At 40.6% G+C, this 17637-nt stretch overlaps 1 protein-coding gene and 1 long non-coding RNA gene across 2 annotated transcripts in view; one reads left to right on the top strand and one right to left on the bottom strand.

Moving 5' to 3' along the window:
- The window catches only part of CPB1 (carboxypeptidase B1), a 24153-nt gene continuing 6516 nt past the window's right edge, over window positions 1–17637 (bottom strand). The window contains exons 6-11 of the mRNA XM_068145724.1: window positions 16374–16475; window positions 13143–13253; window positions 12954–13044; window positions 11948–12150; window positions 1427–1511; window positions 1–228 (exon numbers count right to left, since the gene is read on the bottom strand). Coding sequence (XP_068001825.1) covers window positions 41–228; window positions 1427–1511; window positions 11948–12150; window positions 12954–13044; window positions 13143–13253; window positions 16374–16475 — 780 coding nt within the window. The 3' untranslated portion in view covers window positions 1–40. The remainder of the gene's footprint in view (window positions 229–1426; window positions 1512–11947; window positions 12151–12953; window positions 13045–13142; window positions 13254–16373; window positions 16476–17637) is intronic.
- The window catches only part of LOC137444719 (uncharacterized), a 13734-nt gene continuing 12853 nt past the window's right edge, over window positions 16757–17637 (top strand). Inside the window, exon 1 of the long non-coding RNA XR_010988233.1 lies at window positions 16757–16822. This is a non-coding gene — a long non-coding RNA (uncharacterized lncRNA). The remainder of the gene's footprint in view (window positions 16823–17637) is intronic.

Raw genomic sequence — 17637 nt, 5'->3', positions numbered from 1 at the left:
TTTGAGTAAAGCTTTCTTTAATAGTTTTTAGAACTCTATTCTAATACAAGTGCTCAAGGACATAATTGGCAATATATTTAACAGCAAGTAAAGTCTCTTCACAGGTTGGCTTTATCTGAGACTCAGGAAGAAGAAAACCGTATCTACCAGTGTCTCTGAGCTCAAAGGTGAAAGAGTACTTGATGCCTTGATCGTAAGCCCAGTCGTCAGAGCCCCCTGCAGCAGGATCTGTTGGTAAAGAAATGGAACAAAGCTGAAGTGGGAAAGCATAGCTCTGTCTTGAAATGTGTTGTGCTTTGGAGTCACATCACGTAGGCAGCAATGCAGAAAGGACAGATAAAAAGGAATATTCAGGGAATTGATTGGTTTCTCCTGCTCGTGGAAAAGCCTCTGTGATTTTAGGCCATTTGTGAGCTCCATCCCAGCTGATGCATGCAAGCAAGTGTAAACAAGCTAAACTGCTCCCTCTTTGTGCAAATGGTGGGGAGGCTGTGGGAGGAATGTCTAAGAGAATGGCATGCTTGCATGGGGCTTAGAAAGCGTTGGTATCAGAAGGGAACATCCTCTCAGTGGGTAGATGTAGAGGTTGATACAGAGCTGCAGGTCTGGTATATCAGCTCTGTCTTTTTTCATCTGGACAAACGGCACCCCTCCTTTCCAGGCCTTTGGTACAACAAAGGCAGGCTCTTTCACTGAGGAAGGAGACTGTAGGATTGCTAAGCATCACCAAAAAATGCTGAGAGGAAAAGTCTCTATAAATACTCTAAAAATTGAGAGAAGCCAGGTTGGAAATTGTTTTCCCATTTGATTATTCAAGGAAAGAGAAATAGGGAAAAGAGTTTCCACATTTAAGGAAATTAAGAGATCTTAGTTATAGGAGATACTAGAGTTCCAGAAAGCTAGATTTGGCAAGCTCAGCTTGGCTTTTGACATTGTAAAGGCCATATGCTGTCAGCTGAGCTCCCAAGAAGGACAGAAGAATGTCACTGTAACTAGTACATTCCTCAGACTGCAATGCAAAGCAAAAGAAAGAATTATCTGTGTTGCAAGTGTGGCTGAAGCCATTCTTTAGGATTCATGTCAGCTTTTCACTTTGACTTGGAAATACTGGAAATGCAGAACATCTGAGGCTGGGATTTTGATGTTTAAATCTGTGTGTGTGATTTAGGAATGCACGCTATGCACGTGAATGCCTCAACACACACTTCACCTTCTGGGGGGGTCACACACTCCTGGGGATCCTTAAAGAATACATCATCCTGTATTTTAGAAAGGAGAGATTCTACATATACCTGTGAGTAAATGCATGTGGAGAAAGGAGGGGATGTCTAAGGAAGAAGAACAACAATCACTAGAAAGAAAACTGCCTTTGGTGATCCTGGTAGCACTCTGTATAGATGGCTAGTAGGCTCAGGCTAGTACTTACAGATAGTTTCAGCTCCTGGGCCATATGTGTACTTGGTGTTATACAAACTTCTCAGCTCTTCAGATGCAGCTCGAGCAATGGCATTCTGTGAGAAAAGAAGAATGATAAATGCAGATTTTCAGAAGCTTTCTGAGTGAATCTGAGCAAATACATTGTTGAATAAAGTAAAAAGCCATGCTTGAGAAGTTTTTCTGTGAAAGCTGTTGTTAATTTCTCAGAATGACTAGATGTCAGGAGCTGACAAGGCACAGCTGGCCCTGTTGTTGTGCAAAAAGCTTATCAGGAAAGAACTCATTCTCCAAGCTTTAATGGAGTGGAGTGCAGTCCGTGTATTGCTCTGCAGATGTACAGCCTGCTCTGTGGTCCAGTATAGACTGGAAAGGTAAAGGGACAATAGGTAAAAGGATTTTCTGTACTTAGAAGAAACATGGAGGAGATTAAAAATGAATAAAGAATCTGATGCAGAGATAAGAGAATCTTAGAGAGTAGTAATAACTTGGTACAGTAAATTGCAAACATACAATAGCCTTTCTTGTCCTTCTATTCATGCAGTAATAAATTCAGAGCAGAGTCAGCTTAGTCAGTGGAGCTGAACACTGATACAAGTGGAAGCCGATTAAGGTTCTATAAATATTAACAGCCAGAAAAGGCATAAATTACCCTGGAACCATATGTAGTCTCATTAATTTCAATTCATTTCCTGTGCACAGAGGGACTCATTCAACTCCCACTGATTTGAGTGAGGGTTGGATCAGGCCCATCAGTAGTACTATGAAGCTTTGTGTGTTTGCATTAAGGAAAATTACAGACTTTTGGGGAACATGTGACTTTTCCAGGTCTTCATTATACAGAATATTGGTAATAAAACATAAACATTATTACTAACAGATGACAAATATGAATTATTTTTTGAAAGCAGATGTTCAGGATGAGAATGAGCAATGGGTTGCCATATCTTTCTTTATAGCTTGCAGCTGAGTGCTTTACTATTCCAGGAATTTCCTAAAGCCCCTTCTTTCTCTGTAGGTTATGCTCTGGCTTACTTCCCAGTGGAAGATATATTGTCAAATATTCTTTGTTCAGACTTAATGCTTCAAGTGTTCCAAGTGAATTCTTGAAAAGGCATATTGGACAATGTGTTTAGAAAATCTCAGTTAAGTGAGAGAACTTTCCCAGCTTCTGCAAAACAGAATCAGAATGTTTCATCAGCACTGAAAACCTCCTGTATTGCACAACTGCAAGTGTTTCCCCATTCCCAACTATTGGATTGTGAACATTTGAGGATTACAGGAGTTCACTGCAGAAATTCACTGCCATTTAGCACATGAAAAATATATAAACAAGGCAGAGCAAAGAGTTTTTGAAGCTTGGCCTTCTACCTGGACCGTACCTGGATGTGGGATATGGTTTCTGGCCTTCCTATTGTCCAACACCAAGCAGTTGCAGGAATAATGTTGCTGCTTTGCATTGCAGAGTCTTGGATTCAGAGCAGTTGGTGTAGCTGAGCTCTCTATGGTGCTTTGGTTTTAATTCCTTGGCAAGCTGATTGTTCTACAATCCATAATATTTTTTAACAGATAGAGGGAATATTGTAGAGGTTGGAGAATACTATCCGCTGGTGATACCACCTTATCTGCAGTAGTTTTTAGTTTATGATATATACATTTAATCAACAGCTGAGGCTGAGTCAAACCTTCTCTGAATAGTAAATGAATTTTTAAATGTAAATGGATTCTTCCTCTTTTCAAATATGTGTGAAGTGGAAATTAGCTTTGGAAAGATAATCTGATGCTAGACAGGGACCGGTTGGTAGCCAGTATCTGCTCTCTCTTTAATGAACTGCATCACAGGGACAATAGAGCAACAGAGCTGTTCTTTGTGAAGAAGAGGGCATTCCTTCCTGTCAACTGATGGCTTTAAATCATACCAGAACAAATACCAGGAAAAAGTATGTCAGGAAATCTTTTTAGCTGAGGGATTTTTTTGTTATTGGCCAGGAAGGTGTAAAAAGAGAGATCTGTGGAAAGAACATTTGAAAATTCCAGCTGTTAAGAGCTTGGAATCCAGATAAACAACTTCCTCAATGATCTCCAGGATGGAGATCAAGGTGGTGTTTCAAGTGACCCTTTGTAAGTGAAAAATGTGGCTGAGCATGTATGACTTCATCATCAAATGAAACTTTATCAGAAGTTGTGATATCTGGCACCCACAAAGGAAAGAAGTTTTTCTTTAAATGGAACCTAAGATGTACAAGTCTGTGCTCATTGCCCCTTGTTCTATCACTGAGTACCACTGATAAAAGTCTGTCCTCATCCTCTTGACATGCACCCTTCAGATATTTATAAGCATTGAGAAGATGCCCTCTCAGTTTTCTCTTTTCCAGGCTAAACAGCTCCAGATCTCTCAGCCTGTTCTCAACAGAGAGATGCTGCAGTTCCCTAATCATCTTTGTGATCCTCCATTGAACTTTCTCCAGTTTCTTGTCTCTCTTGAACTGGAGAGCCTGGAACTGGACACAGTGCTCCATATGTGTCCTCACTAGGGCAGAGCAGAGGGGGAGGAAAACCTCCCTCAACCTGCTGGTCACACTCTCCTTAATGCACCCCAGGATACCATTTGCCTTAGCTACAAGAGCACACTGATGACTCATGGTGAATTTGTTGTTCACCAGGACTCCCAGGTCCTTCTCCACAAAGCTGCTTTCCAGCAAGTCAGCCCCTTACCTGTACTGGTGCATGGAGTTATTCCTCCCCAGGTGCAGGATTCTACCTTTGCCCTTGCTGAAACTCATTAGATTCCACTCTATCCATCTCTCCAGCCTGTCCAGGTCTCTCTGAATGGCAGCACAGCCTTCTGGTGTGTCAGCCACTGCTCCCTGTTTTGTGTCATCAGCAAACTTGCTGAGGGTATGCTGTCTCTTCATCCTGGTCATTGATGAAGTTCTTGAATAAGACTGGACCCAGAACTGACTCCTGAGGAGTCAGGCTGACAGGTCAGTAATATCCAGCATCCTCCTTCTTGCCCTTTTTGAAGACTGGAGTGACATTGTCTTTACTCCAGTCCCCAGGCACCTCCCCTGATCTCCATTCCCTTTCAAAAATGGTGGAGAATATCTTAGCAATAACATCAACTAGCTCCCTCAGCACCTGTGGCTGCTTCCTACTGAGGCCCATGGATTTGTGGGTTTCCAGCTTGTCCAGATGATCCCTAATCTAATTCTTCTTGACCTCCTCCTTCCATCTTCTCTCTTACCTCCAGGAACACGGATTCCTGAGGGTTAGTTTTAGCAATAAAGACTGAAGCAAAGAAGGCATTTGTTAGCTCTGCATTGTCTGTATCCTTTGTCCCCAGGGCACCCACTTAATTCATCAGTGGGCCAACATTTTCTTCCTTTTCCTCTTCCTTTCCCTCTTCCTTTTCCTCTTGATATGGTTGAAGAAGACCTTCTTGTTGTCTTTTATGTCCTTTGACAGATTTAATTACAAGAGGGGCTTGACCTTCATCATTGCATCCCTACATTCTCTGGCAGTGTTCCTACATTCTTCCCGAGTGGCCAGTCCCTTTTTCCATTTGAGTTGTCCTGGAAAATCCTTTCTCATCCATGCAGCTCTCTTGCTTCCTTTTCTTGATTTTTTGTTTTAAAACTCATAGTCACCTCTTAATAATAATAGTAGCAATAATAATAAGTAGCAGGCAAAATCAAAGGTAAATACCTGTCAGTATAAATCCAAAATATGAAGAAAATGTGGGTTTCTTTTTCTTTTTCTTTCTCTTTTTCTTTATCTTTCTCTTTTTCTTTTTCTTTCTCTTTTTCTTCCTCTTTTTCTTCTTCCTTTTTCTTCCTCTTTTTCTTCTTCCTTTTTCTTCCTCTTTTTCTTCTTCCTTTTTCTTCCTCTTTTTTTTTTCTTCCTCTCTTTTTTTTTCTTCCTCTTTTTTTCTTCCTCTTTTTTTCTTCCTCTTTTTTTCTTCCTCCTTTTTTCTTCCTTTTTTTCTTCCTCTTTTTTTCTTCCTCTTTTTTTTCTTCCTCTTTTTTTTTTCTTTTTTTTTTCTTCCTCTTTTTTTCTTCCTCTTTTTTTCTTCCTCTTTTTTTTTTCTTCCTCTTTGTCTTCCTCTTTTTCTCTCTCTTTTTCTTTCTCTCACTTTTTCTTTCTTTTACTTTTTCTTTATTTTTCTTTGTTTTTATCTTTCTTTTCCTTTCTCTCTCTCCCTTTCTCTCTTTTTCTCTCTCTTTCTCTTTTTCTCTCTCTCTCTTTTTCTCTCTCTTTCTCTCTTTTTCTCTCTCTCTTTCTCTCTCTCTCTTTTTCTCTCTCTTTTTCTCTCTTTCTCTCTTTTTTCTCTCTCTCTTTTTCTCTCTTTCTCTTTCTCTTTCTCTCTCTCTCTCTCTTTATCTCTCTCTCTCTCTTCTCTTTCTCTTTCTCTTCTCTCTTCTCTTTCTCTTTCTCTTTCCTCTTTCTCTTTCTCTTTCTCTTTCTCTCTTCCTCTTTCTCTTTCTCTTTCTCTTTCTCTTTCTCTTTCTCTTTCTCTTCTTTCTCTTTCTCTTTCTCTTTCTCTTTCTCTTTCTCTTTCCTCTTTCTCTTTCTCTTTCTCTTTCTCTTTCTCTCTCTCTTTCTCTTTCTCTCTCTCTTTCTATCTCTGGTTGGACTTGATGATCTTTGTGGTCTCTTCCAAGCCTGGTGATTCTGTAATTCTTTCTTTCTCTCTTCCTTTCTTTCTTTCTCTCCTTCTTACTCCCTCTCATTCTTTCAGCTGATTACTCAAAATCATACATTGAAAGGAACTAACATGGAGATTTATGTAGGTGGGTATAAATAATGGCCAATATTTTCCAAAAGGGAAAGCTATAATTAGCTTTTGAAGAACGGTTTAGATTTGCAAGCCTGTACGTTGTTTGGTGTGCAGCTACAAGAGGAAACGCTGGTACCTTTATGGCTTTTGAGGATACTCTTTACTGTTGAGTGATTTATTTATATCTCTTTGCACAACTGGCTTAACTGAATTGTTGTGCTTTTTGTTTGGAGTTTAGTTTATAAGGTATTTTTTACTGTTAAGAATCTCTCACAGAAACTTTTGCTGGGCATCATAGTAGCAGAGAAACAACTGGCGCCCTGAAGTCCTGGAAATAACTCCAAATTAGGAACTTGTAACTGGAGAAGAAAGTGGCTTTTCAGCTTGTGACTAGCAGCTGACCTTGCAGAGCTGGTCATTTCAGCAGGAGGTGGTATTCCCTCTGTGGATCCCCCGTCTGTGTTTGCACAGCAATTACTCATGTTTTGCTTGATGTTGTTTAGAGTGCGTGGGCCACTGAGGCAGCAGAGTTGTGTTCTCAGTAGCCATTATCTTACATAATTCCAAACCTTTAAACCTATTATTAGCTTTTAATGAAAGATCTGTTACTAGCCTCTCTTTCTCACCACATCTGGAGTTTTGAACTAACAAGATAAATTATCAGGCTAAGCACCTTCTGTGTGTTAATAGGTAATTTTTTAGGGACCATTTCTCTCGTTTGACTCTTGTATCATCAGGATGGATTTGCCAGCAAATTGCAGCTGTTTCGAAACACTTCAGGGACATTGATTATGCAGCTGCTGCATGTGGACAACTCCCTTTGACAGTGATCTGGAGAAGCTTTTTCACTAATTGGCTGGACCTCTTGCTTTCTCCCTTTGCTAGACTGCAAACTGATTTGCACAAGGGTGAAAGCTATATTTTCACTTCACCTCAGTCTGATGTGCTCACAAGTGACCCTCAAGTGCCTTTGTAATGAAAGTCTCAAAATGTGGTGTTTGCAAAGTTAGCTTTAGCCAAGTGAAGCTAAACTTCTGAGACTTCTCGTTCTGCCAGTAACAACAGACTGCTCTCTCTCAAAAGAGTCCACAACTGATGTGTAATTTAGTTCACTATTCTGTTGTTGCTCATAGTTAAGCAGGTCCCCTCAGGAGCCCAGGGAATCCAGCCAAGTGGAGGACTTCAGTATGATGCTTCTTATTTACTTTGCAAGTCTGTTTCTGTATGGCAGTCTCACAGAGCACTTAGGAAATAGATTCCTGATGAGAGGGTTTCCAGTGTAACTAAGTCAAGGTCAATGTGCCATACACCCCTTAGAGACTCCTGTCTTTCAGCCAGATTCACACATGAACTTCATGATGCTGCTATTGAAACCATCCTTCCCACAAATTGGAGATTGTCAGTGCAGAGCAGTTTTGTTAATGTCAAATTCAGTCTAAGGGCTGTGAAGTCAATTCTAAGTATTACTTTTCTGCTCAATTCCCTGTTTGTTGTGCTTCCTAGATGACTTTAACAATATTTACTCATAGCAAGTAGTCCAATCACAGAGGAGTCTGCAACAGCATATGCTGAAACTTTTCATTGGTATGTCTGTCTCCTAGATTGCTGCTGGTCAAAAATTCTTAAACACAGGCCTTCATATATCTTTAAATGCATTCAGAAAAAGAAATTAGAGGAGTGGAAAGACTTTGCTGCCAAAATTACAGGCATCAGGTTAAATACTCAGGCTGATGTTCACAGTCATGCAATATATTTAAGGTACGCTTTTCTTGCAGGCTGCAGAAATTCAGGACGTGGCTTCGCTTCCTACTCTGACCTACCTTAGGCACTCAAGAGCAAATTGATTGCTAGAGTAACCCAAGATAGAAGGTGAATTCTGGTGAGCTGAAACAATAACTGATGTGGCCATTATGCATTCAAGTAATAAAACCTGAAATCCTGTGTCTAGAGAATTATCTTGGGTTGTAAATTAATATAGCATTCTGCCGCCTGCCAGGCTGTAATACCACATGTACCTTAAGCTGACCATCAGTGCAAGCTGGCTGCAGGCACGTATTTGGCTCTGAGTTTATTGTGTAGCTGAGAGATGGAACTGAACCTGGAAAGGAGGGCAGGCACAATGCACATTCCTCTGCTCTATCAAACCATAGTTCAGAGCCAATTCAAATACAAACACGAACTGATAAAGCTAGATTTGTCTGTTGAAAATGAGGAAAGCCTGGAGTAACCTAAGAGGAGGCTAAGGGCAGAATATGAACTGATTAAAAAATGTGGGCTGAACTGTTCATGGAAACGTGATTAAATGCAGAGTTCTTTACTGCAAGAGGACAAAAATGTGTTCAGCAAAATAAAGATGAAAAGAATATTTTGGGGTGTGGGGAGATGCTGGTCTTGCCAGGGATGTTTTTCAGTTGTGAAAAGCTAATGCTTCTGTTCTCTGTAGGGGATGGATTCAAGCATGTATTCTGTGGGCTGGGTAACACTCCAGGGTATAGTAAAGAATGAGCCAAGAGGATTATGAAGCAGGCAAAATGTGATTCACTAAAAGGAGAACATATTTGTGTCAGGGTGTCATCTCAAGGATATTGTGTAACTTTTGGAGAAATTATTGACCTAGATTTTCCTTTCTTGGGTGTTTTTATTGTTGTTATTCAAGTTCTGTTTGGGTAACAGTGAAGGTTCTGTGCAACACCTGGCCCAGGGGGAGATGCAGGATGGGAAGAGAGGGGTAGAGGAGAACAAAACAATAACCCTGAATTAGGGAAGGAAAGTTTTTTATCTAAGGAAAACGAGTGGAAAGTTGTGGGAAGGACACATGACTGTCATCCTGTTTCACAGCCCAGGGCCAGGAGTGGTTGAAGGATAGTTCTAGTCCCAGACTCAAATAAATTACAATAACTTGGAGGTAGTTCTGATATGCTTTAGTGGAGCATAAAGGATGTCTGGGATTCTCAGAGTGCCCTGCTCTACCTGAGGAATGAAAATCAGAACAGTTTTATACCTTCTGGTGCTTTCCTCAGGCTGTGAACAGAAAGAGGGGCTTGAGCCCCAAGGACATGCTGTTCATTATGCTTGCAGGAAAATATTCTCTAGATCTTTCTCTCCTGCAGACTCAGTGTGCTCAGTCTCAAGTACTCAATTTTTGGACCCTCCTGTATCTCAGGCACTGGATTGCAACATAAGCCAGTGGTATTATGCTACCTTTAACTGAATGCAGTGGAGCAAAATGTTGTTAATGATAAGCAGACATGTGAGGTCTTATTTCAGCACATGCCCAGTTGCTCACTGAAGACGATAAGAAATTGCAAATATTTCCTCTAATTGATTAGATCTGTCAGAGTAAAAATAACATCGAAGATAAGATAATGGCACTGTAAATTTTGCTTCCTCATTTGCAAAGTGGTTTATGATCCTCTTATTTGCCCAAAGAATTTATATTAAAAGATGAGATTCTCATTCCTCAGCATTTCTGGAGGTCTGGACAAAGCTTCTGGACACAAACCACAACAAGTGGCGTACCAAATAATACCTCTTTGAGCAGCTGTCTCATTTCAAGCAAGCACACTTACTGATTGAAAAATCTTAACTTTTCTTTAGTCACAGCTTAAATGAATGTGTTGTAGTTATTTGAAGTAACCTGAAAAGCTGCACTTTCGAACCTGCCCCAGAGCCTGCTGAAGTCAGTCTTTCTATTTAATCCACTGAAAATGGAGGCGAATTAGGCTCTTTCTGTTTAATTATCCCAACGACAGGCAATGTTGATTGGGTAATACTCTGATCTCATTTTCCAAAAGAAGGACTTTTGGCAAGCAGTCTTCCCTTGTTAAAACCAGATACTACACCTCTGTGATCCTGCTGTCTTTTTGTTGGGATGACCAATAGAGGAAATATTTTCCCTTAATTAAGATGTGAAAAACATTCATAAGGTCACCTCGTCATGGTGGTGAGATTTGTGAATGCTTTGTAGTGGAAAATAATGGAATTCCCTCTGGGAGCAGCATGCCCAATTTAAAATGTAGGATATTGGAAAGACTTAACTTACAAAGTGAAAGCAAATGAATGAAGAGAAATATATAGCCTGCCTTCCTGAGCTGTTTATTTTTCATGCTGCATGGTAATAGCAGAATCATCCTCTATAGCAGAAAGAGAGACCTTTCAGGGACAAAAATTGTGGAACCTCAGTATGGCTGATCCATGAAATTTTACAGTGGATTAGAGTGAAATAGTGCTGGTATAAAAGTGTCATTTGATAGCAGAATTTTGAAAACTTAGAAGAGCACATAGGATCTTTCTCATTGTTATGGATTGATTTAAAAATGAGCTGTCCTTGTAAACGTTTCCCATTTAATTCTGTGAGAAACATGCTGTACTTTCAGTTGAGTTTCCTCACAATTTCCTCTTGATTAAAAAAATATTAGGCAGAATGTCATGCAAATTTTTAACACATGGGAACTGTGTGATCTTGACAACAAAGCAGCTTCAAGGGGTTTGTGTTGTTTTATTGCTTTAGATTGAGCTGCAATGTGTGAATGTAAAGCTTCTGTGAAAACTGAAGACAAGAAATTACCACAGTTCCCTGCAATAACTACAGTTAAAAATCTCTGGAGTACACATTAAGAAAGCAAAATCCTCATCTTAATTTCATACTGTGTTTTAAGCTGTAAAAAAAGAAAATCTAACAAGAGACTTCACTCTTGGCCCCAGTTTGTATTTGTGCTTCAGAATCATGACATCTATTTGGGAGCACTCATAAATCTGTCAAACCTGCACAGCAAAGCAAGACACAGTGTTGTTGCCTTGGACTTTTGGCAGCATCTAGGAAAGAGATTTGTTTGTTTTGTTTTGCTCTGTTGTTTTCCTTGCCAACAGCTTCTAATTGCTAATATGCCAGAGAACTGAAGTAATGTTGTTATTCACAATTTTGGGGCTTTTTTCTCCTTATAAAATGTTGGCAAATTTTATATGCATTTAATACTTTTAACCTTCCTCTTGGTTTTTAAGGTGTAAAAAAAAAACAAACCCCAAAACCCTGCAGATTAGTTTTATTTTATTAGGGTGTGGCCCTTCTCTAGGCTGAATAAAAGAGGCATTGTCCTTTAAAGCACTACATTCATCCTCCTCTTCCAAATAAAGGCTGTGTTTGCATCCAGGCCTACTTGAAAAGGCCTCAGAACTGAGACTTTTTGCCTATCTTGTATCTGTCTTTAATTATACTTTTGACAAAAACTGCCCCTCTGTTGATGGGAGTTTCACCATTTTACCTCAGTGACAACTAAGGAAGTAGTAGACAGAGATCCTTGTCTGCTGTTGATGCTATTATTTGAGTAAATTAGTATTTATAACAATCTATTGAGCCCTTAGCTTGATGTGCATGATGTTTCTATGCAATGTATTATGGCTACATACACAGCAACCTCCTGAGTGAGGAAGAAGCAGTGCTGCACAGCGTAGGGGATTTCTGTATAGCATGACTGGTAGACAAACCTGACCTCGTGGCAGGTTCATTGTGTGTGTGGAAGTTAAATAAGGCTCTTAAATTTGCCCTGTGCTTAAATTATCTTGAAGCCATCATGGTTTCCCTTGTTCTTGCTATGAAAGACCAATCCGTTGTCAGAAACTGGCAGCACAGATTCTTTCCAGATGTTAAAGGAACTGCTTAAAGTTAAATGGACCTAAATAGCAAGTGATGATTTTTACTTATTCTTTTCATTATGTCAGAATGACAAAGGGACTTACCAGTTCCTCGTAATCTGATGGCAATTGGTAAGTATATGAATAAGGAAACAGTAGCAGCTGGGAGTAGGAGTGAATCGTCAAGTACGCCTTGATTGTAGAAAGATGTTCACGAATAAAATCAGCCAAAGCCTTGGTCTCTTTTTCAGACTCGGGGGCAGAGCCGCAGTATGTCTCATCACATGGATAGTGTGAGGCCCCAATGGCTGGGAAGAAAGGTAAATTTAATCAGTATTTAATGAAAAAATGTGGTGGTTAGGAGAGTGTTGTTATACCACTTCTGCAGATAAGCCTTGGAAATCCTGCTGACACACGTGCCGCATCAGAGGAGAGAATATTTGATTGCATAGTTAAGACCCTGGGCAGGCTGACACAGCATTAAATAAATATGCCCTGTACAGTGTGCATAGTTGGGAAAACATGAGTATTGATGGAAAGCCCTGCATTATGTAAGTGATTAGGGATATTGAGTTGTTTCAGTGCTTACCAGTCCTCTACTTGCATATTGCCCCTTTTCTAAGACGCTTCTAGGAAACAGCCAAGCAGAAATCACTCCAAAGGAACCCTCTCCACTCAGTAAAGCAAACCAAAAGAAAACTTTTTTGACTTCTGTTCTGAACTCATAGAGGGGTGTATTTGTATTTATAGTTATATATATGTCTACATATACATTTATATTTGTATGTATGTATATGTAATGCATATGCGTGTGTGTTTGTATTGCATATGTGTGTGTGTATGTATGTGTGTCAGGGTTTATATATGCACATATGTGTGTGCATGTGCTATATGTTCACAGAAGTAATCATACTGATGGCACTAGTAACCAAAGTCTGTTTTTTGTCCAAAACTGCTCAAAAAATTGAACACAAGCTACTCCACAATGCTCTACTGGTGCTCTTCACTCGAGCTTAAGCTGGCCTACCATCAGGTAGGGAAAATTAATAATTATCTTGACTACTGTGGTTCTATATGACTGCTTTGCAGCTACTTTTTAGATGATACTTACTGCCCCAGCCAGCATTAAAATTCCTGTTGGGGTCTGTACCAATGCAGCTGGTCCCAGTGTTTTTAGAGCGTGTCTTTCTCCACATGCGGTTCTGAAACAGCGCAGTGAAACACAGATTAAACCTAAGAGAAAGCTCTAACAGTTGGCTTTTCCAGCAATGTTCTTCCTGAGAAAGAAGAATGTACTTACATTTGTCCAAGTGTAGATGTAACCATCAATATTAACAACAGGCAAAACATAGAAGTCCAAGTTGTTGAGAAGTGTGGTAATGACAGTATCTTTTTCGTAGGTCTCAACAGCCTAGTTGGAGAAAAGTAGAAGCTGATGATGTATTCATAGGTCTGTATCTCCTCTGTGTATTTAAGAGCTTGGAATTAATACATGTGGTGGGCAAAGTCATCCAGGTCAGTCTACCATGTGAGATGGCTTCTCTGTGATGTTACATACACTTAGAGGATTTACACTGATTGTCCTGGCTGGCCAGGCAATACGGTCTTGGCCAGTGCTAGGCTGGATGTACAGAGGGAAGGTCCCTCTACATGTCATTCAACTAATGCTACATGGAGTAAGAAGATTGCACTGATCACCCAACAGACTCCATGAGAAAACCCCAGTCAGCCCACTCAAACCAAACTGCTGTTAGAAAGTCATCTCATTCCTGCTGATAAATTACATGACAAAGAAATGTTGATTGTGAGCAGGTTAATATATCACCAGTAAGAGAAGTCCATCTGCTAGCTTCTTGTTTAGTAAAGGGGCAAGATTCTTGTCCCTAAATTCTCCCTACTTCCTGTCACCTTAAAGGTTTGGATTTTATTTATGTAAGAAGGAAGAATCTTTATTCCTTTTTTATTTCTTTGTCCGTTGTACAGAGAAATTTTCTCAATAGCCAAAACTGTAGAGAGTATTTCCAAAGGACACCCTTACACATTTCCAGTCATAATGTGGATGCACGTAGTCATAGGGAGGCAGAGCTTTTCTTCCACTTCCCAAACACATCCATTGAATAACAAGCATTAGAACTCCTGCCATAAACCTGTATATCCTGTTTTTTTTCATGGCCTGGCACTTTGTAGGCTTGGTCACAGGTTTATATCAGTGTCAAGGGAGCATGCAGCGATCGTGAGCATTTGCTCTAAGAAGTATGTTGCACTCATGTTTCCTTTACTGAAATACTTTACAGACATAAAGGACAACACAGTGAGCAACATGACAGAGAAAAGCATCTTTTGTACTCTAAATAGCAAGTGTGAAGGTTGGGTATAGGATCTAGAAAAGAAATTTCAGATTACTAGAACTCACTTGTACATGTGGTTTAAATAATTATCTTGGCCTGCATCAGGAAGAGTGTGGCCAGCAGGAACAGGGAATTTATTCTGCCCTAGACTCAGCACTGGTTAGGCCACGTCTTGAGTCCAGTTCTGAGCTCCTCAATTTAAGAAGGACATTGAGACACTTAAAGGTGTCCAGAGAAGGGCAACGAGGCTGGGGAGGGGTCTGGAGCACAGCCCTGTGAGGAGAGGCTGAGGGAGCTGGGGTTGTTTAGCCTGGAGAAGAGAAGGCTCAGGGAAGATCTTATTGCCCTCTACAACTCCCTGAAGGGAGGTTGTAGACAGGAGGGGGTTGGTCTCTTCTCCCAGGCAGGCAAGCAGCACCAGAACAAGAGCACACATTCTCAAGCTGTGCCAGGGGAAGTTTAGGCTGGAGGTGAGGAGAAAGTTCTTCCCAGAAAGAGTAATTTGCCATTGGAATGTGCTGCCCAGGGAGGTGGTGGAGTCCCCATCCCTGGAGGTGTTCAAGAGGGGATTGGATGTGGCACTTGGAGCCATGGTTTAGTTGTCAGGAGGTGTTGGGTGATAGGTTGGACTTGATGATCTCTGAGGTCTTTTCCAGCCTGATTGATTCTGTGATTCTATGTTTTGAGCTTTTATGCTTGCTTTAGTTTGTTTGTTTGGGGTTTTTGTTTGCTTGTTTGAGCTTTTGTTTTTGAGATACAGGTAAGAATCTGTCTTGCTCATGTTTTTCTCTAGGTTTTCTTACTTTTATGTCTAGAAGCAATCCCAAGTGAACCGATGATGGTGCTCAGAAGACCACACTTTGAAAGCACTTGTGCCTATCCACACTTGGATCTACTGAGCAGAGCCACTGCTGGTGTCAGGTATTCCCATTAATTAAGTGACCAGACAGTGAAAATGACAGCTGTAGTGACGTGAATTGCTAAGAGAAAAATGGTAGCACATACTGTCTGCAGCCTCATTAGGAGATAATGAAATCACATTCCCATTGACTCCACTGAGATGTCACTTTCAATTTCCACTGCTCCCTACACAAAACCGCATGGCTGTCTGATAAGACTGAGATTACACTTGGCACCAGTGCCTCTGCCAGTGTGGCTCACTCACGTACTTTGGCTTTCTTTTGTTTGGGTTTTAAACCCCAGCTGTTGCTTCTCAGCTTGTTGGTTTTTCAGTCTTACAGCAGGAATTCTTACAAAATTTAAGATTCAGTCAGTGAGTCATTCTGCTAAATTCATTGATCTCCCCTGCTCAAGGGGAGTATACCTCTTCTGTGTGGAGAAGGCTGTGCCGCATTTGATAACTCTCACCTGCTTTGTATTGGTAGTGAGGAGAAGGGAAACACAAAGGAGATAAAATTAATTCAAGGCCCAAAGTATCCCTGCCTGAAGTGAAGCTAATTTTACCTGTGCAGCTCTTTCCTGAGTATGGTTTCATGTTGTCACAACTGTTCTGTACAACTTGAAAGTGGCAGCTCAAAGGGATGTATATGCATCTCCTTCTTCCTGAGGGGAGTTTAGGGAGCTTCATCTATAGCCTTTCTCCACTCCCAGGTACGTTTCCCTAGTGCACGCTGTGCTTAGCTGAGGGTAGGTTCCTATTCCCTCTTTCCCTTACTGAGTAAAGCTGGTTGCAGGGAATGCAGCAGCTGATGCTGTAGGAAGACAGCTGTCCTGATGTGCATTCAGATGCCTTCTGGTGTGCCCTTGACTTTTCATATTCCCTACTCCTTATAGCTATGTAAAGAACATGACTATGTTTATAGTGTTACTAGATCTGTTTGCTTGTCTGTTCCCTTTCTCTGACTACAAGTGCCAAAATCAGTTTATAGACTGTGTAAATAACCCTTGTGTTTGTCAGTACCTTTTACACATGCTTTGGGACAGTCTTAAACTGCTGAAAGGCTCCAGGTCCAACTATTAAGATTCGGTTTGAGAAGTTAGACCCTAACCATAAGCGGTGAGAGAAAGGTTGTGTGGACAAATGTTTAAAGGCAATGTGCAGTGGCCTTATTTAAAAGTAGGATGGTAATATGTAAGGGCCTCAGCTCTTGCTGCTCACTTAAGATTTTCTTAAACACAGTGACATCTAGTAAAATATTTTTTTCATCATTAAGCTTACTGACCTCTTTCACAAACCACTGGCAGAAAGCAGGGGAGATCCACTCTCTTGCGTGGATACCACAATCTATAAAGATGGCCTTCTTATTTGGACCACTTTTTCCCACCTAAGGAAAAAAAACACAAAACCAACCAAACAGAAAACCAGGTATTGAACAAAATCATTTGCATGCAGGATGAGGCAGTCAGCTTGCTGACCTGAAAAGTAAGATTTTATACAATTATGGCATCCCTTGATTAACTTAAATCTCTGGAGCGCTCTTAGCCCTTAGGTAGCCATCACTTTTGTGCTAAGACCACAGACTCTCAAAAATTTCTTTTGTATTAGTGTAGATAAGCCTCCCCCTTCAATCATTTGATGATTCTGTACTGTTGATTTATTTCCTACAGTGTCTCCAAAAGTTGGCCTTGCTTACTTCAGTGAGATATTCTTGTCAATGCTCATGCAGTGTTGGTAGGTAATCTTTATCCTTTCACCTTTACTTAGCACATTGTGTCTTATTTATTCATAAGAGTTATGCAGAAAAAGTTGTTGTTGTTGTGGTTTACCCCATCTGGCAATGAAGCACCACACAGCTGCTCACTCCCTCCCTGCCCCAGTGGGATGGGGGAAGAGGATTAGGAGAGTAAAAGTGAGAAAACTCATGGGCTGAGATGAGACCAGTTTAATAATTGGCAGAAAGGGGGGGAAAAGGCAGTAGCTATAATAATATAATATGAAAACAAGGAGAGAAAAATAAAACTCAAGAGAAGTGATGCCAATGAAAACAATTGCCTAGACAGTCCCTGAGCAACAGCCCCCTAGACCCTCTTCCTTATGGTTTATTGGTGAACATGACTTTGGATGGTATAGGGCATCCCTTTGGTTGTTTGGGGTTGACTGTCCCAGCTGTGTCCTCTCCCAGCCTCTTGTGCACCCTCAGCCTACTCACTGGTGGGGTGAGGTGAGAAGCAGAGAAAGCCCTGACTGTGTGAGCACTGCTCAGCAGTAACTAAACATCCCTGAACTATCAATATTGTTTCCAGCACAAATCCAGAGCACAGCCCCATACTACCTATTGTGAAGACAATTAACTCTATCCCAGCAAAAAGCAGCACAAAATTGTATGTGATGAAGAGACAAAACAATTTCTTGTTTACTGCTAGAGAGATTGACATTTATAGATCCTTTTAGAGTCAATAGTATTGCAAACAACAGATGGAGAGAACATCAAAGCAGATGATCACTCAAATCTCTCTCAATTTGTGCTTGAACGTCTAATAATTCCT

The sequence above is a fragment of the Melanerpes formicivorus genome, unplaced genomic scaffold, assembly GCF_026170545.1.
Source record: "Melanerpes formicivorus ecotype bairdi unplaced genomic scaffold, bMelFor1.0.p_v2 SCAF_12, whole genome shotgun sequence".
In the NCBI taxonomy this organism is placed as follows: Eukaryota; Metazoa; Chordata; class Aves; order Piciformes; family Picidae; genus Melanerpes; species Melanerpes formicivorus.
Note: the sequence above shows the minus strand (reverse complement) of the source record. Positions and strands in the feature narration are given on the sequence as shown.